At 44.2% G+C, this 24,174-nt stretch overlaps 1 protein-coding gene across 1 annotated transcript in view; it reads right to left on the bottom strand.

Moving 5' to 3' along the window:
* The window catches only part of LOC120915635 (indolethylamine N-methyltransferase-like), a 68,266-nt gene extending 54,239 nt beyond the window's left edge, over positions 1 to 14,027 (bottom strand). Inside the window, exons 1-2 of the mRNA XM_040326305.1 lie at positions 13,821 to 14,027; positions 6,922 to 7,129 (exon numbers count right to left, since the gene is read on the bottom strand). Of these exons, the coding sequence (XP_040182239.1) occupies positions 6,922 to 7,129; positions 13,821 to 13,971 (359 nt within the window). The 5' untranslated portion in view covers positions 13,972 to 14,027. The remainder of the gene's footprint in view (positions 1 to 6,921; positions 7,130 to 13,820) is intronic.
* Positions 14,028 to 24,174: the final 10,147 nt, after the last annotated feature.

Below are 24,174 nucleotides of genomic sequence, written 5' to 3'. Positions count from 1 at the left end.
ATCTGGCTTCCACTGATTATAAGTGGAATAACTAATCTCCTGATTGCATCCAGTGCTTCTTTGTAGATTTCTAGGCAGACCTTTCTGCCCGGCTCTCGGAGCTCTTTTTAACGGAAATGGTAAGCGCACTATATATCCCTCTTTATGTATATATGTGTTAAAAACACACATTTTTTCAAATGTTTAAAATAAAACATATTAAATTATTGTACTATATCTGTATTAATGATGAATCTTTATGTCATACACAGACCGCTACATGCATTAAAGGAACAGGAACATTATGCAAGCCCTGATGAAGCACACATAGTGCGAAACTAGTTGGCTAAATCCGCATTAATCTTCCTTAAAATAACCAATTTCCCCCATACCCTGTTTTTCATGTAATTGTGGTTCTGACCATATATATATCTCATTGTATTAATGACTGTATGAAATATGATATTTTATATTTATATTTACATGATTAAATTATTTTTGATACTACTTTAAACCTTGTGTTTTGTGCGCCTACCTTGGATACCAAGAGCAACACATCTCACATCAAAAAATCCCTATATTTGGAGAGGAACTGACCTCCCCTAATATATGCCAACTCCTTTTTATCTTTTACAAGAAGAGCCCAGAATCTCTGTCTTTACTGTTCCGCTCCTGACCACATGGTGTCTACTTGCCCAATCCTAAAGAATAGGTCTGAAGGTAATAATTGTAATATTGGTAAATTCAATGTAGCTAGTACTACATCTGGCTCTACCACTAATCACTATATCTTTCTCACCCTTACCTTACAGTGGGACCAAGATAGGACAACCATTGATGCCATGGTCGACACTGGTGCCTGTGGCAACTTTATTGATTTAGGTTTTGTTAATTTAAATAAAATCCCTTATGTGTTAAAGCAAACTCCTTTGTCTGTCACTTTTATTGACGGTTCTACTTCTTCTTCTGGCCCAGTTCAATCTCAAACTGCACCCCTGTTGGTTACTTGTGGTAATGCTCATACCGAGACCCTCGTATTTGACATCATTCCTTCACCTTTATTTCCAATAGTTTTAGGTTTACCCTGGTTACACCTCCATCAACCAACTTTTCAATGGTCCAATACTTCACTTACTTTAGACTCTGCATATTGTAAAGAAACTTGCTACCCGGTCTATAACCTACTCCTAACTAGTGTTAACTGTCAGGGTCTTCCAACTTATCTACATGATTTTTCTGATGTTTTCAGCAAAACCAATGCAGAGATACTTCCACCTCATAGAATATATGACTGTCCAATTGATCTTATCCCAGATAGGCCTATTCCTACCGCTAGGATTTATCCATTATCTCAGCCTGAACTGGTTCATCTTAAGGACTACCTGGACGATAACCTAAGAAAAGGCTTCATCAGACCCTCCACTTCCCCGACAAGTGCAGCCATGTTTTTTGTAAAAAACAAGGATGGTTCACTTAGGCCTATAATCGATTATCGATCTCTGAACAACATCACGGTAAAAGATCGTTATCCCCTGCCACTTATTCCAGAATTAATAGAGCGTCTGCAGACCTCCAAGATTTTCACAAAATTAGATCTTAGAGGCGCATACAACTTAATCAGGATTCGTCCAGGGGATGAGTGGAAGACCGCATTCAAGACTCGATATGGACTTTTTGAGTATTTGGTAATGCCTTTTGGTTTATGCAATGCACCTGCAACTTTCCAACGATTCATCAACGACATCTTTCGTGATTTGTTAGACATTTGTGTTGTAATTTACCTCGACGACATTTTGATTTTCTCTGACACTTTTGAAGAACACACTAAACATGTAAGATGGGTCTTGGGTAGACTCAGAACACATTGTTTATATGTCAAGCTTGAAAAATGTGTTTTCAGTCAAACAACCATTTCCTTTCTCGGGTATCAAATTACTCCTGAAGGAATCCAGATGGATCATTCCAAAGTTGATTGTATCCTCTCTTGGCCAACTCCCCATTCAAGGAAGGCCTTACAACGCTTCCTTGGATTCTCAAATTATTATCGCAAGTTTATCAAAAACTTCTCGGACATAGTCAAACCGCTGAATGCTTTAACTAGCAAGAACACACCCTTCAATTGGTCAATTGAAGCACAAAGATCTTTTGATTCACTCAAGCTCTCTTATACCACTGCTCCGATCCTCCAACTACCAAACCCCCTATTTCATTTCACTTTAGAAGTGGATGCGTCACATTTCGCTTTGGGTGCTGTACTTTCCCAAAGACCAAGTTTGTCTGAACCCCTACACCCAGTGGCCTTCTATTCCAGAACTCTAACATCCGCGGAAAAGAATTACCCAATTGGGGAAAAAGAACTCCTCGCAATCAAAGATGCCTTGGGCAACTGGAGACACTTACTAGAGGGGTCTACATACCCTATCACCATACTCACAGATCACCGTAACCTACAACATTTGAAGGCCTGTAAAACTCTCTCCGCCCGTCAAGTGAGGTGGAGTTTATTTTTTGACAGATTTTATTTCTATATCTCATATAGACCAGGTACACAAAACATTAAGGCTGACTCATTATCCCACATGTTTGAAGATCAATCTACTGAAATTCCTCCACATTCCATCATACCTTCTAACCATTTCATTGGAATAACCACTTCCTTCAGACAGTTGCTCTCTCAGACTACATCCAAGGATATATGCCATCTACCTAAAGGAATCATAAAACAATCAAATGGTTCATACACCTACAAGAATAAATTGTACGTTCCTCCAGAATTACAGTTGTCATTACTCAAACAACTTCATGATTCCCCATTAGCTGGCCATCCTGGAATCACTAAGACGATTCATCTCGTTAAAAGACATTACTGGTGGCCCCATTTAGCTAAAATGGTCCATGATTATGTCAACTCCTGCGAGATTTGTGCCAGTAACAAATTATCTAGAAAACCTCCTTTTGGTCTTCTAGCTTCCATCCCAATATCAAATAGACCATGGGAGGTTGTATCAATGGATTTTATAGTCGACCTTCCTAGATCAAACGGTGCAAATACCATCATGGTAACAGTGGACCTACTAACAAAGATGGCACACTTCATTCCCTTAAAAAATCTACCAACCTCTCTTGAGACAGCAAAAGCTTTCATTAATAACGTTCTTAAACTTCACGGGTTACCCTCTCAGATTATTTCAGACCGAGGTTCTCAATTTGCTTCTAAGTTCTGGAAAGCTCTATGTAATGCCTTAAAGATTGATCACCGCATGTCCACTGCTTACCATCCCCAGACAAATGGACAGACGGAGCGCATAAATCAAATCTTGGAGCAGTACTTACGTTGCTATTGCACTCACCTTCAGGATGATTGGGTTCAACTACTTCCCCACGCTGAATTTGCGTATAATAATTCTACCAGCTCTTCATCTCAATTTTCACCATTCTACGCAAACTACGGATTCCATCCAAACAGTTTACCGTCCTCCTACCTCCCAAACAACGTCCCCGCAGTAGATCATTATCTAGCCAATTTGAAACAAACATTACCTATTCTACGTTCAAATTTAGAAGCTGCCCAATTACGACAAAAACGCAATTACGATACCCACAGATCAGTACCTCCTGTCTACAAGGTGGGCGACTTAGTCTGGCTCTCCACCAGAAATTTACGCCTAAATATACCCTCGAAAAAACTTGGACGACAATTTACAGGGCCTTATCCTATTTCTCATGTGATCAATCCCAATGCAGTAAAACTACAGCTACCTCTTGATTGGAAAATTCATCCCTCATTCCATGTTTCCCTTATCAAGCCATTCATACCTAACCCATTCCCTAACAGAATTTCACCTCCCCCTCCTCCGGTTGAAGTCATGGGCGAAACTGAATACGAAATTGGGAAAATTCTGAATTCTAGGAAAAGAGGCTCTATAATTCAATATTTAATAAGATGGAAAGGATACACCCAACTTGAAGACTCTTGGGAAAATTCTTCGCATCTACATGCTCCTCGCTTGATCAGGCAATTTCACCGTAGATATCCTAATCGTCCATCTCCTAATAACAACACTGGTAGTGCCCCCTTGAGGAGGGGAGTATGTAACGCCACTGGCGTTATCCTGTGTGAAACGAGCGCAGCCTTACCTGATTTCTACAGCTGCGCTCGTCTCCCTGCATTCGCCGCGTCACTTCCGGTGCGCCGCGGCTTGCGTTCCACGCTGGAACGCGGAAGCGCGCCGCAGCGTACGCCGTCCATTCCCGCGCTCAGCGGGCTATTTAAACCCACAGCAATGACGGCAGGGTGTTCCACTATTTTGTTGGACCCCTGCCGTCACCCGGGAACACTCTAAAGACCCCAGAAGGAGTATTCAATTGAGGCCGTGGTTCCTCATCCCAGTCTGCAACCAGGAACCCCTCCACTCATCACTCCAGGTTTCCCCAGACTTCAGGTTACCCTCTGCAGCTTCCAGCATTACAGAGAATATCTCACACCACTCCAGTCTGCAGCTATTCCTCATGGAAGACATCAGTACCGCAAGTATCTGAATCTATGATTTAAAGTGATAGCAGGCTGTATTAGCTTCATTTCCTAAGGAACTCTGTTTATGTATATTATCCATCCTGCTTATTTGAGATCTGCCAAGATTCATCTATATGAACTGTCATATGCCAACAATTTAACTCATTACTGCTGTCTTTATACCAGAGACTTTCTGTTAAATATATACTACAATCCTCACTATTATTTACGTGCTCCCGCACATGCCTATAATACTAATATTAGCTTATGAATCAATAAGCTCTTTGATTGTGTTGGTACTCTGAGGTTGTGATGATTTAAACCATTAACTCTTACCATATATTAGAGTGATAATTGGTTGACACCTGAGAAACCTCCGCAGCTGAGATCCAATTAATCAAACCACATATATCAAGACAGGAACGTCACACACATTTGGCACCTTTCAGGGGGGTGGGGGGTGCAGATACCTGTCTAAGACAGGTATTTTGCACCCCCTTCCAGGCATAGACTACCGTGAGAGTCTACGCCACTTCCCGTCCCAACCCACCCCCGCCGCTGTCTCCTGGAAAACACACTGTTCCCAGGAGAGAGCGGCTGCAGATTGAAAAGGAAAGGTATTTTTTTATAACATTCAATTACAATATTGTATCGCAATTGTGCACGCTATATTATTTTTTCTTCATTTGCTATTTTTTTCCCCACGAAAGTGGAGTTACCCTTAAGTGCTGAACTCAGAGGTAAATCTGTGTGGTTAAATATTACAAGACTGACGTAGCCCACAGAAAAAAGTAAACTTGAGGTAAGATTAAGGCTCGATTCACATCTATGCATGTTGAGCCTTTCTGCAGTGCTTTTTGTGGTGCTTGCAGCGTTTTTGGACACACGTTTTTACAGTGATTTGCTTCTTTTTTACACTTTATATAGCTGGTTGCTAAGGAGGGGGTCGGGAAACCGGCCCCCCGCGTCCCTAACAACCAATAAGTCATCAGCTGTCAGCGGGCTTCTTCCCCGCTTCTTCCTCTAGTCTTCCTCATCTTATTCCGCATCTTCCTCCTCCGGGCTTCTCATTCTCTCGCTGCTCTTCTCTCGCTGCTCTTCTCTCGCTGCTTCTTCTTCCGCTCTTCTTCTTTCTTCTGTCTTCTTTGTCTGGTATTCTTCTTCCTCTGACTCCACCGACCCATTATCTAATACATGCTTGACATCGGTACGGACATATCAGCCGGACGCAGCATCGGAGGAGGGTTGTCGGCGGGACACAGCATTGGAGGAGGGTCGGCGGGAAGGATTCATTCATCCACCTTGAATGTGTGTATAGGGGCATCTGATCAATATGGGCAGCCTAATACACCACTCTAATATACACTAGCTACTCCAACATATCTGGAAAGCACATCCACTCATTTCTGATCAAATACAACTAAACATGATTTTAGTTTATATCTACTCTATACTATCAACTTTATATCTATTAATTTTAGGAGCCAGGATCATTCAACCCACTTTCTCTAAGTCCAGTTTGTGCTGGACCCGCCCCACTCTGTGACTGGACAGTGATATGAGAGGAAGCACAGTGATGCTCTCTCTGTCATTCTGCTCCTTCCTTCTATCACCACATGAACATGTGCTCTTCACAGTAAAGGAAAATGGTCTGGTTGGTCACATGATCAGCTCCCAGAGACTTTAGAGTATTGGAGGGACAACTGACTAAGGCTGCCCCATAGTAAGCCTATAGATTACGAGTAATCATTGCTCATGTTTGGTCTCCACCTGTACCACCTCCAGTGCATAATACCAGGGGCTGGCCCTGTTCATTATGTGCTTCACAGTAGAGGAAAAGGGTCTGGTCAGCCACACATCCGATAATATCACCTTAATTTAGACATATTCTAAAATAGACACTTCACAATGTACAGGCTGTGAAGCCTGTAATGGATGGGGCCAAAACCTTGTAGTGGAGGTGGTACAGGTGGAGACCAACCTTGAGCAGTGATTACTCATCGCCCATAGGCTTACTATGGGGCATCTGTAGTCGGTCTGGACGGGAGAGCCCTCAGAATAGGTAAGCATAGGCATCATTCCTTTACAGGATAGTTAGTATAGGGCTTAGAATGGGAGTGAGAGCAAGGTTAAGTTTAAATGTGACTGGACTTCTACTTTACACAATGTGAATACCCTTTTCCAGCACAGTAGATAAGGAGAGCCTGAATAAAAACATTATAAAGAGCTGAGAGCTCCATCTGATGGATGAAAACATAGATTTCAACTTTTCAAATACAATATTTCAAAGTTACCTGACTAAAAACATGAAAAAAAAGATTATATTTAACAAAACAAAAAATTAAATACACTCCAAAATCATAGATGTTGTCGTTAAAGAAACCTGAAAGAAAAGTCAGAAAGTGAGGAATCATTAGGGGACAAGTCACCTCGTTCCTTCTAACTCAGCTGCGGCTGATGATGTATGTGACCAATCATATGCTCCGGTACGGTCATGTAGCCATCTGTTCAGTTCCATGATACATCTCTCTTGGAATTTTAATAGGATAATTTTTTTGAAGAAATTGGAGGCGGAATAAAGATGGTGAATGGTGGAACCAATGCTGATGTCAATCAAAAACGTACCCTTAACTCGACCTGGAGGAATATTAGAGATTCAGATGTTATCTTAGCCATAACTAATTTCACTGCCAAAAAAGAGATTTCACCTTTTCACAGCATTTGGCATTTAATGACACTGCTAGGTGAAAATAGCTTTAAAAAATTGTTCCCAACCAATATATAATATGGCTCTCGGATTTCCTGCTAGGCCAGCAACCATTTTTTGTCACATTATCCTCCATATATGAAAGCGCCTGATGAGCAAGGAGCTGAGAGAGAGAGAGAGAGAGAGAGAAAGAGAGAGTAAGGAGAGTATAAGGAGATGCCACTTTGATGCCACTTTGGACGAGTGTGTTACGTCTTTGGCTTCGACCATGAGACTGCGTGGGCTCTACAAAGTCACACACAAGTATATGATTCAGGTGTGACTTTCATGTGACTTTTGAGTTTTTACATTGAAGTCTATGGCCCTCATGTTGCATGAAAGTCTGACCAAACTATTACAGGAGGAACTACTTTAAAGGAGTTGTAAAGGAAAACATTTTTTTGCCTAAAATTAATGTCTGCAAGGTAGACAGACAGAATAGTGTAATGATTCTGTTAAAAAAAATAGTAAATACCTATTAAATTCCTTCATCTATATCACCTCCGGCATTCTAGTTTCTGTTCTCTCATTCACTTCCTGGTTTGCGGTGCTCGTTCATGTAAGAACTACATTTCCCAGTATGCATTGCGGCACGCCCAGTAATTCACACCTCCTTGAAGTCTCTAACACGTAGAGAGCGTCCTGCCACACAGATGTAGTTCCCAGGAGGGGGTGAGCACGTCACTGACCACCACAGTAAAGCCTCCCCTCACGGTGGTGAGTAACAATCAGACAAGCAGGAAGTGAACAGAACAGAGAAGAAATAGAGCAACTTCTGAGCAAAAACGAATAATGAGGAAGTGAAAAGAGGAATGTCTGCAGGTAAAGGATGCTTATTAGGCCCCGTACACACGGCCGAGGAACTCGACGTGCCAAACACATCGAGTTCCTCGGCCAGTACAGCCCTGAAGCCTCCGAGGACCTCGGCGGGCCGAGAGCTCCCATAGAACAACGAGGAAATAGAGAACATGTTCTCTATTTCCTCGCCGAGGTCCTCGACGGCTTCCTCGGCCGAAAGTGTACACACGGCCGGGTTTCTCGGCAGAATTCAGCCAGAAACTCGGTCGGAAGCTGAATTCTGCCGAGGAAACTGGTCGTGTGTACGGGGCCTTATGAAAAAAAAATGTTTCCTTTACAACCCCTTTAAAGTCGCTGTGACTTTAAGGCATCATGCACACAGTGCGTTAAAAGAAAATCATTGCTATTAATGCACATTTAGCACATTAACATGCATTTAGCTGCGTCAGGCATTTTTACAGCTGTAACGCTACTGCTCAAGAACACGCTTTTTGCAGCTTGAAAACGCTCATGCCACTAAAAGCTCCTAAAAGACTTTGTGGACACATAGAATAACATGGAGAGATGTTTTTAAAAAAAAGCCTGACGCTCCTAAAAGCAGAAGGAAAAAAGTTCTGTGTGCATGAGTCCTAAGTTGCACAAATATGAACGCCACTCATTGGAAAACATGGGGTGCAGCTTGTCATATGACTTTGGGGTCCAAAGTTGCATGCCAAGCACTACAAGTGTAAACTGGGCCTTAAAGATAGAAAACAAGTAAGATAATGGGGGTTATTTACGAAAGGCAAATCTACTTTGCACTACAAGTGAAAACTGAAAGTGCAAAGTGCACTTGAAATTGCACTAAAAGGGGAACTTGGAAGTGCAGTCGCTGTAGATCCGAGGGGGACATGCAGCATTTTAGCTTGCACATGCTTGCACATGATTGGATAATAAAATCAGCAGAGCTTCCCCTCATTTCAGATCTACCCCTCAGAATTACAGCGACTGCACTTCCAAGTACACTTTCAGTGCAATTTCAAGTGCATTTTGCACTTGTAGTTTGCACTTGTAGTGCAAAGGGGATTTCCCGTTCGTAAATAACCCCCTCCGTTTGTGAATTGACCTTTTGCAAGCAAAAACATAAAAAGTGATAATATAATGACTTATGCCTTGTACATCGGAATTTCCAATGAAAAAAGTCAGACGGAATTTTTTCATCGGGTATTCCGTCCGGGTGTGGGTCCCATCTGACTTTTTTCCGTCTGAGTTTAGAAATAGAACATGTTTTATTTTTTTTCTGATCGAAAATTCCAATAGTCTGTGTGGAACCCCAAAGGAGAAAAAAACTTGCATGCTCAGAATAAAGTCGACGCATGCTCGGAAGCATTGAGCTTCTCTTTTTTTGGCTCTTCGTAGTGTTTTACGTCACCGCGTTTTGGACAGTCAGAATTTGGTCTGACAGTGTGTATGCAAGACAGCTTGAACGGAATTCCGACGGAAAATTCCATCGGATTTTATCCCATCGGAAATTTCGATTGTGTGTACAAGGCATAAGAGTGACATATTCACCAAATAAAACAGCCATAAGAAATAAATGATAATTTCTTATTGTCTCATCATAATGTGGTACCAGTTTATGATTCTGTTTTACAATAATCTTCTTTGGATCAGGCAGCCGTTGTTGACCTCTCCACCTCAAGTTGTAGTTTTCCATCCCTTCATTGTGCCATTGGATGGAGTAAATGGATAGAGGCTTAAGCCCCATACACACGATCTGACTTTTTGCCAACTAACTTCAAAATAAGCAAGTTTTCAAAAAATCCGACCGTGTGTACGCTCCATCGGACAAACTTTTTCGTTTTTTATCGGACAAAAGTTCGCTCTGCAAACGGACAAACTTTTCGGCAACAAAAGTCCTAGGGTGCAAAGTCCTATCGTTTGTACAGAAATCCATCGGACTTTTGTCCGAAGTACAAACACACATGCTCAGAACTGTTAACCAGTAACTTTATATTTAAGATTTAATAACTCACATATATGATATGTGGTTAACAATAAGAGAGTTCAATTCAGAGTGAAAGTTTCAACATAACACATTTATTTATAGAAAAGATATTAGCTATCTAACATACTGCATACATATACAGTTTTAAAGTAAGGGAAATAAAAGTTAGTTTCAAATACAAAGTAAGTACATCACACTAAAAGTATTGAGAAAACAAATTATGATTAAGCTATGATAAGTGCGTGAGGAGAAGATTCCTTGATATTACCTTCAGAACGGTGTTCCCCTGGGCCCAGGATCTGTTCTCATATCTTCTATCTAACTAACTAGACTGCCAGGTCTTAATTTATATTCCTGGGGCCCATTCTGATTGGACAATACTCTCCTTTCCTAATATGGTCACAGCTTCCTTCCACCTTAACTTTAGGTCCCTGAGGCCCACTCTGATTGGACATTACTATCCTTTCCTAATATGGTCACAGCTTCCTTCCACCTTAAATTGAGGAATGAAATAGATTTGAAGACAAGTTAATTAACTCATGTTTCATCAACATCCCTTCAATGGCCATTCCTGTCCAGGAAGAGTCATTTACAGTGTCTAGGTGTCATCTAGCCTCCTGCTGTTATCTCTCTTCCTGGGTTGTTTGTATATCATAAAGGTGAGGTGGATGGGCCGTCTCTTGCGACATTATCCATTTGCCTTCATGCATATCAAACGGAGGGTGTTGAATAGATTTTTACACACTAGACTCTGAGTCTAGTTCAAACCGTTCCTGGAATGCTCCCTTACACACTATACATTTTATCATTATTGTATATTATATCTATGTACAATTATTCCTAGTTGCTAATGGCGATTAGACATAACATTTTTATAAGGCAACAGAACCAATGTTAAAATCAACCAACAATAGCAAAAGTTGACCAAAGGGTGGCGGTAAAGAGCAGAAAAACCACGTGATGTTGGGAAAGTTTGCTGAAAAAGTCCTGCCGTGTGTATGCTTTGGGTGTGCCTGGCCAACTCCCTTCGGACAAAAATCCACAGAAAAGTTTGTTTGAAGTCTGTCCGTGTGTATGAGGCTTAAATCTTGAAGTTGTTGTTTGCCTCCCATGGAAGTGGCACCCAAGACAGCTTTTTACAATAAAATGTTTTTTTAAAACCCACTGGAGAAGTTTCTAAAAATTATTTCTAGAACCCAACCTTTATTGGTACAGTAAAACCTTGGTTTGAGAGTAACTTGGTTTGAGAGCGTTTTGCAAGACAAGCAAAATATTTTAATACATTTTTACTTGATTTACAAGCGATGTCTTGATATAAGAGCAGCGTCATGTTACAACTGAGTATAAAAGAGAAGAGAGGCGCCTCTAAGTGTAGCAAAATGGTTACATTTAATGAAGGTACAACATTTAGCAACTTATTGCTACACATGGAGGCTCCTCTATTCTTTTTTATACTCTGTAGCTCCTGATGGATTTTGCTTCTAATCCCCTTGTAGAGGCTTCCATTTGTGGATGGACATTTTATGGTTACACAACTTATCACATTGCTATAATCTTTTTATATAAGCGGAAGGAGTTATGAATAAATGGTTGTGGAAAGAATCATTTGAGTTTCCATTATTTCTTATGGGAAAATTTGCTTTGATATAAGAGTGCTTTGAATTACAAGCATGCTTCTGGAACGAATTAAGCTCGCAATCCAAGGGTTTACTGTACTTGTCTAAACCCTTATCCTGGACTTGCTTACTCCAGGGACATTAAAGGGGTTGTAAAGGTTTGTTTTTTATTTTCTAAAAAGGTTCCTTTAACCTCCCTGGCGGTATGATTCTTTCAGAAAAAAGATGCTGAAAGCGGTACCATTATTTGCAAGGAAATTTGGCGTTTTATACTGTAGGTCTGTAATTCTTAGGAATAACTCACTTAAATCTGACCAAACAAGAGTCTAGTAGGCATCCCGGGTATGACATTTTTTTTAAAAACAAAATTATAAATTATAATATAATAAATAATTATAAATAATTATAACAAATAATAATATAATTCTAATAAAAATTATTCAATAATGTAATCAACTCAAAATCACTGAAATTTGCTCAGTTGCAGAATTGTCGCTGTCATTATTATTATTTTTTTTATGATGAATTTCCCCACAAATCGCTATCGCACAATTCTGCAAGTGATTATAATTTATTATCGCTGTTTTCTAGCTGATCTAAAACCACTTTTGACATACTGTAAAGGAACACTTTTGGTTGCTATGGACAATCTACAGTTTGCAGGGAGAAAGGACAGTTTTTATTATATAAAAGAACATGTAGGGCACTGGGCAGACCACTAGGGACAAGGGGGGTGTGTATTTTTTACATACAGTACTGTAATCTGGAAGATTACAGTATACTGTATGTATTGTGTTTGTTTACATTTTTGAATTTGGCGCCGTTCTCCGCTCCCGTGCGTCGTAACGTCGCAGGGAACGGAGATCGGCGGCACAGGAGGACACTGTGTGAATCAAGCGAGGTCCCGCTCGCTCACACAGCGCGGTGGCATCGCTGGATCCAGGGACAAGGTAAGAAAACACTGCCTGTGGATCCAGCGAGGCGAGCCTGAGTCTGACTCGGGGATACCGCTTTTGGTATGAAAATCTCACCCTGAGTCAGACTCGGGAATACCGCCAGGGGGTTTAAGCTAGTGCATTGTTGGTTCACTTACCTTTTTCTTTCGATTTGCCTTCTAAATGTTTTTTTTCTTTGTGTGAATTTCTCACTTCTTGTTTCTCCTCAGTAAGCTGACTAACCTCCATGGATGATGGGGGCAAGCTTACTGAGGAGAAACAGGAAGTGAGAAATTCAGACAAAGAAAAAAAACATTAAGAAGGGAAATTTAAGGAAAAGGTAAGTGAACCAACAATGCACTAGCTTAAAGGAACCTATTTAGAAAATAAAAAACGAACCTTTACGACCCCTTTAATTACCCAAAGGTAGGCTTCATTCAACCAATTATACTAAATCAGAAGGGCGATTGGTTGCTCCAGAGGAAACCCAACTTTTTTGTGTTGATCTTTGTTATTTATTTACAAATTCAATTTAATTTCATGTACCTCAGCGATATCAAATATCAATCAATTCAATTGCAGGTTGTAACACAACAAAATGTGGAAGAGCCCAAAGTGAGGTGAATAACCTTTTCTATAGAAGCAGCTTGATTTTTGAGCAAGAAATAAAACATTCCTCCTCTACCAGCAATAGGAAGCTGTAAGGACAGAACTATGGGGACTCCACTCATGTGAGTGATACTCTTATGCCGCATACACACCATCACTTTATATGATGAAAAAAAAGGAAATTTTCTGTGAAGTAAAAAACTAAGTTTTTGAAACTTCAATTTTCAAAGACGAAGTTGCCTACACACCATTGTTTTTTCACAATGCTCTAGCAAAGCGAGGTTACGTTCACCACGTTTTTTCATTGAAGCTCGCTTCATAACTAGCTTCTGGGCATGCGCGGGTGTAAAAACGTTGTCTTAAACATTGTTTTTTGCTACACACGGTCAATTTCTGTGAAGTAAAAAACAACGTTTTGAAAAACGACACATAAAATTGAAGCATGCTTCAATTTTTTTTTGTCGTTTTTCACAAGACATAAAACGTTTTCCCCCCCACACGGTAATTTAAAGTGACGTTTTTAAAAACTTTTTTTCATCACATAAAGTGATGGTGTGTATGCGGCATTAGATTTATTAACAACATTATAATGTACATTAGTATTTTTTGTAAAAATATCAATCTATGCTGTACATACCGGTGCTGAGCAGATAGTGAAGACACGCCATTGGAAATTTTAAAGAATCCTCTGCAAAGACCATCTCCTCCTTATTAGAGAAATATAAATCCAGATGACTTCTGGAATCCATTCCATGTACATGATAGAGTTTAGGTGTTGTGGAATCCATCGTCCTGCAATGCTGAACTTCACCGCTTTGATTTCTGATTTCAACTAAGCTTTAATGTTTGAGTTCTATTTATATTCTTTTGAAATAAGGTGGTTACATTTCATTGTAATATAATCATAAAATATATTTATAAAGCAGTCATGGGGATAGTGCTGACTGAGGTATGATTGTCACCTGAGTTTTCAAAGGTTTCATCACTTCAACCACTTTAACCACTTTAAAACCAGGCTTTTTTTTATTATTATTATTATTATTATTATTTGTTGTTTTCAAGTAAAAATCTGTATTTTTTGCTAGAAAATTACTTAGAACACCCAAATATTATAAAGTGGGGAAAATTATTATTTGATCCCCTGCAGATTTTGTAAGTTTTTCCACTGACAAAGAAATTAAGGGTCTATCATTTTTTATCATAGGTGTATTTAAAAACAAAAAAATGACTAAAAAACACATAAAACAAAATGCTATAAATGGAGTTGCAGTTCAGTGAGTGAAATAAGTATTTGATCCCCATGTAAAACAAGACTTAGGCCTTGTACACACGAGAGGATTTCCGCTGGAAACGGTCCGCCGGACCGGTTCCAGCGGATAAATCCTCTGGCGGATTTTGATCTGATGGCTGTACACACCATCAGATCAAAATCCCCGCGGAATACATCCGCGGTGACGTGGCCGCGCCGTCGCTGCGACGATGATGCAGCGACGTGCGCGACCCTGGAAGGTATATACTTTCACGCATGCGTCGAATCATTCCGACGCATGCGAGGGATGGGGATCGGACGGACTTATCCGGTGAGTCTGTACAGACGACCGGATAAGTCCGGCGGACAGGATTCCAGCGGATAGATTTCTTAGCATGCTAAGAAATTTTTATCCGTCGGCTGGATTTTTATCCGCCTGAAAATGTCCGCTAGGCCGTACACACGACCGGATCTATCTGCTGGAACTGATCCGCGGATAAATCCCAGCGGATAGATCCGGTCGCGTGTACGGGGCCCCAGTACTTGGTGAAGAAAACCTTGTTGGCAAGCACAGAGGTAAGACGTTTCTTGTAGTTGGTTACCAGGATTCAGTGTTACCAACCCCCCCAAAGTGCAAAAATGCCCAAATTTACAAACAGCTACATTTTTTACTGGTAAAAATCATGAGATTTACTGACAGAGCCAAAATGCCAGTTTTCAGTGCTAAACAGTGGGAATGTCAATATTTACACTATAAACATGTGTTTAAGTTAAACAAATGTCAAAAACACAGAGTTCATCTTTACATCAGAGTCTGCAGGATTCCCCCCTACAGTGCAAGGGAATTCTGATGTAAAGGGGAGTTCTGAAGATCATGATCTTAGGAGGAACTCTGATGACAAGGGGGAGGGGGGCTCCTCTGGTCCCCAGATACCATCTTTTATCAGAGTCCACTGTATTCCCATTTATTTTTTTTTTAAATCAGAACGTCGTTTAATGAGCATGAAAATCAAATGGTTACAAAGAATGCAATAATCGGTGCAACATGCACCACAAGCAAGGATACATTTCAATGTCAAATATGCAGACATGACAGACATAATACAGGTAGAGTAAGTAACACATGAATATGCAGTACAACATGTGGGGATGGGACATGTTAGGTGTGAGGGCCGCGGCCCAATAAAGCCCAAAAGGTGCAAAAAAAAAAAAGAAAAAAGGGGAAAAAAGGGGGGGCGCTAATCTGTGGAAATAGCGCATGTGGAGGCCTCTCCCAACCATCTATCCCAGATCTTGTTATATTTACCGGGGCAACCCCTGTGGACATAAAGAAGCTTTTTAAAGGGTAAGGTGTCATTAACAGCTTTAGTCCACTGCTGCAGGGTAGGGGGAGAGCCCCTAAGCCAGGTTTTCGCTATCTGAAGCCGAGCAAGGAACAACGTCTCTTGCAAAAATATATTAAGGTACTTTTCGGACTCAGACAGCGAAAACAGTCCGAACAAGCATTGTCGTGGGCTAAGAGAGAGGGGGGAGCCCATGCGATCGTGAAGAAATCGGACCACCTGGGTCCAGTAGTCCTGCACGCAGGGGCATTCCCAGATGAGGTGATAGAAGGTGGGATCAGGAGAGTCACAGCCCGGGCAGTTAGGGTTGCCGTCCGGCCTAAACTTTAAAATGCGACGGGGCGTTAGGTATGACCGATGCAGGATGTATAGCTGGGTGAGGCGGTCGGAAATCTTGGGAGAGACTAATCTGCAATTAACGAGGACTTCGTCCCAATCCTCCGACGACAGCACCCCCAAGTCAGGTTCCCAACGAGTTTTCGCCTGCTGGAGAGTGACAGCCGCCGAGGGAGCCAGGAGGTATGAGTAGAATTGAGAAGTCAGTTTCTTAGGGTCCGAGCCCAGGACGATGTCAACAGGGAGTGGGGTCTCGAGAAGTGGGGTGGTAGTACCAAATTGTGTGGTGAGTGCGTGGCGAAGCTGGAGGTAGCGGAAAAACATGTGATTTGCTAGGGCATGGGTATCTTTAAGGGATTGGAAGGACCTGACCGAACCGTGTGCAACGACTTGCGTAAGATAAATAATTCCGCTCCTAACCCAAATGCCGTGGTCAGGGACCATGGCCAGTTCAGGCAGTTGGGGATTATCCCAAAGGGGTGTGTGAGAGTGGGGGGACGGAGCCTTGCCAACCGACATGGCAATCTGCCAAATTTTGCGATGATGGAAGAGCAGCTGATTCCCGTCGTCCGGTCGCCTAGAGTTGCGGGGTGCACAGTACATGAGCTGGAATGGGTGCGAGACCGGGCCATGGGCCTTGGAGCACACCATAGCCAGATATCGCCTCCCATCAGAATGGTGAATATGATAGAAGTGGGAGAGCTGGGATGCGACATAGTACAGGAACAGGTCTGGAACCGAAGCGCCCCCTTGACTGGAGGGGCACTTCAGGACCCGCCACGGCAGTTTATGCCGAGATGGGCCCCAGATGAATGAGTTAAGAATGGACTCCATGGCCTTAAAAATACGGGGGGGATATATAGCGGAGCATGCCAGAAGGCATAGAGCAGCTTCGGGAGGAGGATCATTTTGACTAGGCTTACCCGGCCCATCACCCCAAGAGGGAGACGGGACCACGTTTGAGTTTTGGACTTCAGCGTCTGGAAAAGTGGCTCAATGTTGAGACTTATGTAGTCTAAAGGGGATCTAGTGACATGGACGCCCAGGTATTTAACAACATCCGTCCGCAGCAGTGGAAGGGCCGCCTGTGTCGCAGTAGGGGGGCCTAGATCTAGGGGGAGGATATGGGACTTAGCCCAGTTTATCTGTAGGCCCGAAAATTCCCCGAACTGGGTTATAACCTGAAGGGCCATTTGGAGTGAGGGGCCTGCATCCGATAGGTAAAGGAGCATGTCATCAGCGTAGAGGCTAAGTAGTTCAGTGACCTGTCCGCATCGCAGCCCGTTAATCCCCGGATGACTACGTAGGGCTATACTTAGGGGTTCTACTGCAAGGGCATAGAGCATGGGCGAGACGGGGCAGCCCTGGCGAGTGCCACGAGAGAGAGGAAAAGGAGAGGAGGTCCTACCATTGACCCTGATACGCGCCGTGGGTGCCTGATATAGGAGTTGGAGCCATTTTACAAAGCGGGGGCCGAAACCGAATCTGCCAAGGCTTTCCCAAAGGTATGGCCATTCCACTGAATCGAAAGCCTTGGCAGCGTCGAGGCTAACTATCACTCTGGAGCCCACCTCTACGTGCTGAGCCTGAAGGTTCATGTAGAGCCTGCGGAGGTTGAAGGCCGTGTTTTTGTTGGGCATGAACCCAGTCTGGTCGGGGTGTATCAGGCTGGAGATGATTTTGTTAAGGCGCAGGGCAAGGATTTTAGCAAGGATCTTCACATCTAGCTGGAGGAGTGAAATGGGGCGGTAAGACTCGGGGAGCATGGGGTCCTTGCCTGGTTTCGGTATAAGGACAATAATAGCTTCACTCATGGAGGAGGGAAGTGTTCCCGTGTCAAAGGCGTGATTGTATAGCTCGCAGAGCCTGGGGACAAGAGAGTCCTGGAAGGACTTATAGAATTCGAGGGGAAGCCCGTCGGAGCCCGGGGTTTTAGAAGTGGGGAGGCTCGCGATGGCCGTCTCCACACAGACGGTGGTAATGGGAGCCTCAAGCATAGAGACTTGACTTGGGGATAGGGTAGGGAAGGTGACACTCTGTAGAAGGGCGGTAAGCTCCTCCCTGGAGTGTTGTGTAGTGGAGGTATAGAGCTTCGAGTAAAAGGACCTAAACTCCTCCGCTACCTGATCAGGGTCCGAAAGTATCGCCCCGGATTCCGCGCGGAGGGCCACAACCACGGGGGGCTTGTGATCTAGATGAGCCATATAGGCAAGGAGCCGACCAGCCCGTTCCCCGTGCTCGTATGTGCGCTGTTTGTTAAAAAAGATACCCCGGCGTGCCCTCTCGAGGTGCAATTGGTCCGTCAGTCTGGACTGCAGACGGAGCTGGGAAGTGGTAGTGTCTGACGGATCAGCCAGGAAGGCCCGCTCGAGGGATCTAAGTTGTGTCTCGGCCTGGTGAATTAGCTGTTTAGAAGAGGCTTTGTGTCTGTTGATGCGGGAGGAGAGGAACATGCGGGCATGAAGTTTGAACGCCTCCCACACAGGTCCCGCCGAGGCTGAACCGACGTTTGTGTTAAAAAAGCGGACCCATTCAGCCCCGATAGATTCCAGCTCCGGGAGAACACTCAACCAAAATGGATTGAGGCGCCAGATCTGGGTCGTGGGGGGTGATGGGAGCCTCAGCTTGACCCAGTATGGGGAGTGGTCGGAAAGTGTCCTGGTGTCAAAACCTACATCAAGGAGATACGGGAGGAGGGAGGGGGTTACAAGTATAAGGTCAATACGTGACATTACAGCGCGGGAGGGGGTGAAGCAGGAAAATCCTAGTTGGGTGGGGTGCTTATGCCGCCAGGTGTCAGTCAGAGCAAACTCGGCCAGGAACCTACCAAACCTAGTGATGCTCGGCACAGGGCCCCTAGGGGCGTTCTGGCCCAGTCTGTCCAAGGGTGGGGAGATGACCATATTGAAGTCGCCCGCCCATATGGCAGGCACCGACCCTGGGGGTCAGATTGCAACGTGTGTAGCTGAAATTGCTGGGATCTCGCTACCAGTACCGCCACACCTCGAGAATTAGAGGTGTGGGGGGCCTGGTATACCCACCCCACCCAGGCTTTCTTGAGGCACAACTGTTTTTGACCTGCAAGATGCGTCTCCACCAGAATAGAAACATCAGCATGTTGGGATTTCAGGTGGGAGAGGACTGCCGAACGTTTAGTCCGGTCCCCCAAGCCGCGAACGTTCCAGGTCACCACCTTTAGGGACGCCATGGGAAGGTGTAATGGCATAGGGGGGACCCGCACCCCCCCGAAGTCGGGGAGGCGGGAAGACCACGTAGAGTGACCTGGGGGCAGTAGGTGGGGGCCGCGCGTCCCCCGAGGGCCCAAATAGAACCCAGCACGAGGAGGCGCGACGCCCACCCCACATGTGGAAACATAACAGAAAATTCAATAAAGTCTGCATAATACTCCGACATTGCTAAAATAAAAAGAAAAAGAACCAACAAGCAAAAAACAAAATTACTAGCACTATAGTACACGCACTGAACATAGCCTGCAAAAACACTGGACCGACACAGCAGGTATAACACCCCACCACCCACCAAAAGTCTGGGGACGGGGGCCGGCCAGGGAAACAGTAGCTTAGTAATGGTTGCCTAGGGTGATGGAAGTACCCAGAGGACAGGGCAACCAATGAGGTCAGGGGGGCGACCAAACTGTAGAGCACACACTGGTGCAAGAGTGGGGTATCTGTTCAGGTGGGATACCGGTGTGGGTGGGCCACTCGTGGCTAGTGACAGGGGGAGAAATGACCGGGGGAAGCAGAGGAAAGAAAAAAGGGGGGGGAGGGGGGAGCAAGGCAGGGTATGCAAGGATAGAAGGGAGATGGGGGGCCTCGGATGGGAGCATAGTCAACTCACTGTTTAGGAAGTCCATACAGCCAAGGCAATGTTGTCCAGGAGAAACAGAGCGGCATACCGCGCGGGACAGGTGACAAACTGGGATGAGAGGCGAGGGATCAGTTACGGGACGAGCCGGCTCCATCGCGGCGCTCCAGCCAGGAGAGGATTGCTTGAGGGTCTTCGAAAAATTGAGCCTTACCATCGCACACAACACGGAGCCGCGCTGGGAAGAGCATTGCGTATGGTAGGTGATGCACGCGCAGCAGCCGCTTTGCCTCTGTGAATCGCGCCCTCCTCTTCTGAACTTCTGACGAAAAATCCGGATACACGGCTACCGTTACATTGCCAAGGGGGATATTCCCCTTTTCACGGGTAAGTCGGAGGACAGCGTCACGATCGCGGTAGTTAAGCAGCTTGGCGATGAAGGTCCTCGGGGGGGCACCCTCCGGAGGGGGTTTTGCAGCAAGGCGATGGGCGCGCTCCACAACGAAAGTGGAGGAGAAGGCCTCCCTGCCAAAAGTTTTAACAAGCAGGTTTTCCAGGTAAGTAGGGGGGTCCGCTCCTTCCGAGCGTTCGGGAAGACCCACAAAGCGCAGATTACATCTGCGAAGGCGATTCTCCATATCGTCTTGCTTAGAGAGCACCGCCTGGAGTTGGTGCTGCAAATTTTCCACCGTGACCTGGAGCGGGTGTAGGCCATCTTCCACGTGGTCCAGCCTGCGCTCTGTTTCCGACACCCGGTCCCGCAGCTTGTGCATGTCATGCCGAATGTGGGAGATGTCCACTTTAACTTCCTCGATCCTGGTCGTGAGGGACGTTTGGCAGGCAGCAATAGCCTCCAAAACCCGTGCGGTGTCGCCAGATGGACGGTCCTCACTCTCAGGGAGCATGGCGGCGCCATCTTCCTCCACCTGGTCCCGATCACCATGGCGGCTCTTGTCGAGTTTTGCCAGGGCCCCAGACCTCTTAGGGGGCGACATGTCGCTGTCAAATACTAGCGGCATAGGTGGGTGAGCTTGTTGCTAGTTTTCAGGGTAGATTCCCCCAGGATGGATGTAGATAGGATCAGCCACGAGCGGAGCTCTCACCCAGCACGTCCTACTCCATGCAGCTCCAGACCACGCCCCCCCACTGTATTCCCATTTACATCACAGTTCCCACTTACATTAGGGTCTGCAGAATTGCCCTTAAAAAGTGCATTTTATATACATCTATATAGATCAGACCAAAATGAAGGACAAATGAGGAGGAAAGAGGGCAAGAGTGACATTGCTACAAATCAGGGTCAGTCCCTCGAAATCAGGGACAGTTGGGATCTATGGGCCAGATTCACGTAGAATCGCGGCGGCGTAACGTATCATAGATACGTTACACCGCCGCAAGTTTTCATCGCAAGTGCCTGATTCACAAAGCACTTGCGATGAAAACTACGCCGGCAGCCTCCGGCGCCGGACCTACTGCGCATGCTCCGTTTCGCAATTCCCGTCGTGCTTTGCGTGCCGTGATGTCATTTTTTCGAACGGCGACGTGCGTAGTGTACTTCCGTATTCCCCGACGTGTTATGCAAACGACGTAAAATTTTTAATTTCGACGCGGGAACGACGGCCATACTTTAGACAGCAATACGTTTGCTGACTAAAGTTAGGGCACCCAAAACGACGACTAAATTTGCGACGGGAAACTAGACTAGCGGCGACGTAGCGAACGGCCGCAATACTGCATCCTAAGATCCGACAGTGTAAAACAATTACACCTGTCGGATCTTATGGATATCTATGCGTAACTGATTCTATGAATCAGTCGCATAGATAGAAACAGAGATACGACGGCGTATCAGGAGATACGACGGCGTATCAGGAGATACGCCGTCGTATCCCCTTTGTGAATATGGCCCTATGAAAAGACTCTCATTTACTCTTAAAAGCAAAAGAGGAAAAAAAATTACCCTTTGACTTAAAAAAAAAAAAAATCATGTCTTAAAAGTATAACTAAAGGCGAAACTTTTAGCTTTAGATAGAATGGATTTGAATGCTTGTCAGTTTTTATTGCTGTCTGTGCTCCCCGGTAAAGAGATTCACCCTCTCCAATTGTCTTGTTTACCATTATCATTGAAAGTGAAAGTAAAAGAAAATCTTGGGTTGTCCCCAGAAAAGTAATAGAGGGGAAATCTTCCCATAAGGACACTAGTTCTGGTGACCTGGGGGTCCCCAAGGAATTCCCTTAATTTGTAGGCATTTTCTCTCACTCCCTGGCTATGGGACAGGAAGTGAAGGGAAATCTCCGCAATGGGACACGGATGGCAAAAAATCCAACTGGGGATATAACCCTCCCTTGCTCTATCCAAAATGGAAAAAAAGTTTTGCCTATATTTTTCCTATTAACCTGAGAACCGGAAGTCAGGGGAGGGCTGGGCTGGGGGGCAGGGGGCAATTGCCTCCCAGGCCGCCCTAACTTATGTTAAAAATTCCCGCTACCATTTTATTTTTTATTCTGGTCTTGGAAGTCGGGCCGACCACTAGCTGTTGCATTCCAGGAGTTGTAGTCCACATTCAAGCTTCCGGTGGGTGGAAAACAGAGCAGCACAGAGAAAACTACAACATTCTTGGAAGCAGGCAGAGGCAGGTCATGCCAGGGAGTCGGAATGCAGGGCTGGCCGCTGGCTGCAACTTGACCCCAGGACCAGGAGCATTACCCCCCCCAGGAGGCCGTGGCGTGCAAGGAACTGCTGAGCTGAGATCACTGAGGTGAGAGACCCGGACACCCCTAGCTGACCCACATACACCCCATGTAACCTGTCCCAGTGATCAGGCTGCATTGATGGGCACTGGAGTTGGCTGCACCGGTGAGGCTGCATTGAAAAACCAGATGGGCCATGGATGGTGAGCTAATTCGGTGGTTCAATGACTAGACTTGCCCCCCAGGCCTAAGGCTGCCAGCCCTCCCCTGCCAGAACTAATATTATATTAACCACTTGCTGACTGTGCTATTGCCAAATGATGGCTACAGTGCGGCTGGCTAGTTTGTCCTCCCATGATCACGTATGTAGTGCGCTCACTGCAGTGTGTGGGCGGCGCGCTCTATGATCACTGTGTCACACAAATTGAGCTAAAGGGCCAATCACAAAGGCCTTTTACCATGTGATCAGCTGTGTTAAAATAAAGGAGATATGAGCTCATAGTATTGTCTTTGTATAACTAAACCAAAGCGCTTATTCACAATTCCTATGGTATTGTATATCTTAAATAATATTGTTTCGTTCATAATATGTATCTGTGTAGTTAACATATATAAACCCGTTTGATACATATATATTATTATGGTAAAAGGGTCACAAATATAAGATCCTATAATAGTTAAAAGCATTAAAAACTGCTTAACTTACACTCCAATGAATTCAGCTTCAAGGAATTCAACAAACCCTTAGTTAATTATGTGGGGTTTATTTTTTTCCAATACATAAATTTAAGCCAGCCGCCAGGATGGCTGAGCAAGTTGACAGTTTTTGACAATTAATTGTGTTTTGCGAAGCCTAAATCACAGGGTATCATAAATTATCTTTGACTTAGTATGAAAATAATATTAGAAGTCATTCCTTATACAAGACTGCCCTCTGGTGGTGAAAATAGTTATTACTCAAGATGGCCGCATACTAGGTTGTCAAGGTAACCTACCAAAACACATTGTCATTTGACATCATCAATTACATAGTAATGAGACACACACACTTTTAGGGGGGGGGGGGGGGGTAAAAGTAAGAAGGCATCAGGGAGAAGGGATCTCTGGCTACACCTCGCTATATTTTGGGCAGGAAGGAGCTATGAGGAATCTCCGAAGGTAGGGAGAGCTATCTCTCTCGCTGGCTCTACATCTGAATCTGACGGGGATCTCTCTGGAGACTGAAGCTGGGAGGAGGAGATTTTGAAACCCAAAAATGTAGGGGGTTGGAAGGAGTCTTATGGGATTCATCATTACCTTATGTGAAGCTTCTCAGACAGACAGAACTGGTAAAGTATAAATCTTTTAGTTTTACCTTTTTGGTAATTGAATTGTTTTTGCATACACATAACTAAAACCATTTAAATATATATGGCAGAGCAAATGTTGAAGTTGTATTATTTTTAACTGCAGTATGAAATAATTATATTCCAAATATTAAGAGACATACACCGATTTGGTTGTCTTTAAAAAGCTTAAGCTAAAGCCTGTACAATGGTTTTGATGGG

Source organism: Rana temporaria, chromosome 10, assembly GCF_905171775.1.
Source record: "Rana temporaria chromosome 10, aRanTem1.1, whole genome shotgun sequence".
Taxonomy (NCBI): Eukaryota; Metazoa; Chordata; class Amphibia; order Anura; family Ranidae; genus Rana; species Rana temporaria.
Note: the sequence above shows the minus strand (reverse complement) of the source record. Positions and strands in the feature narration are given on the sequence as shown.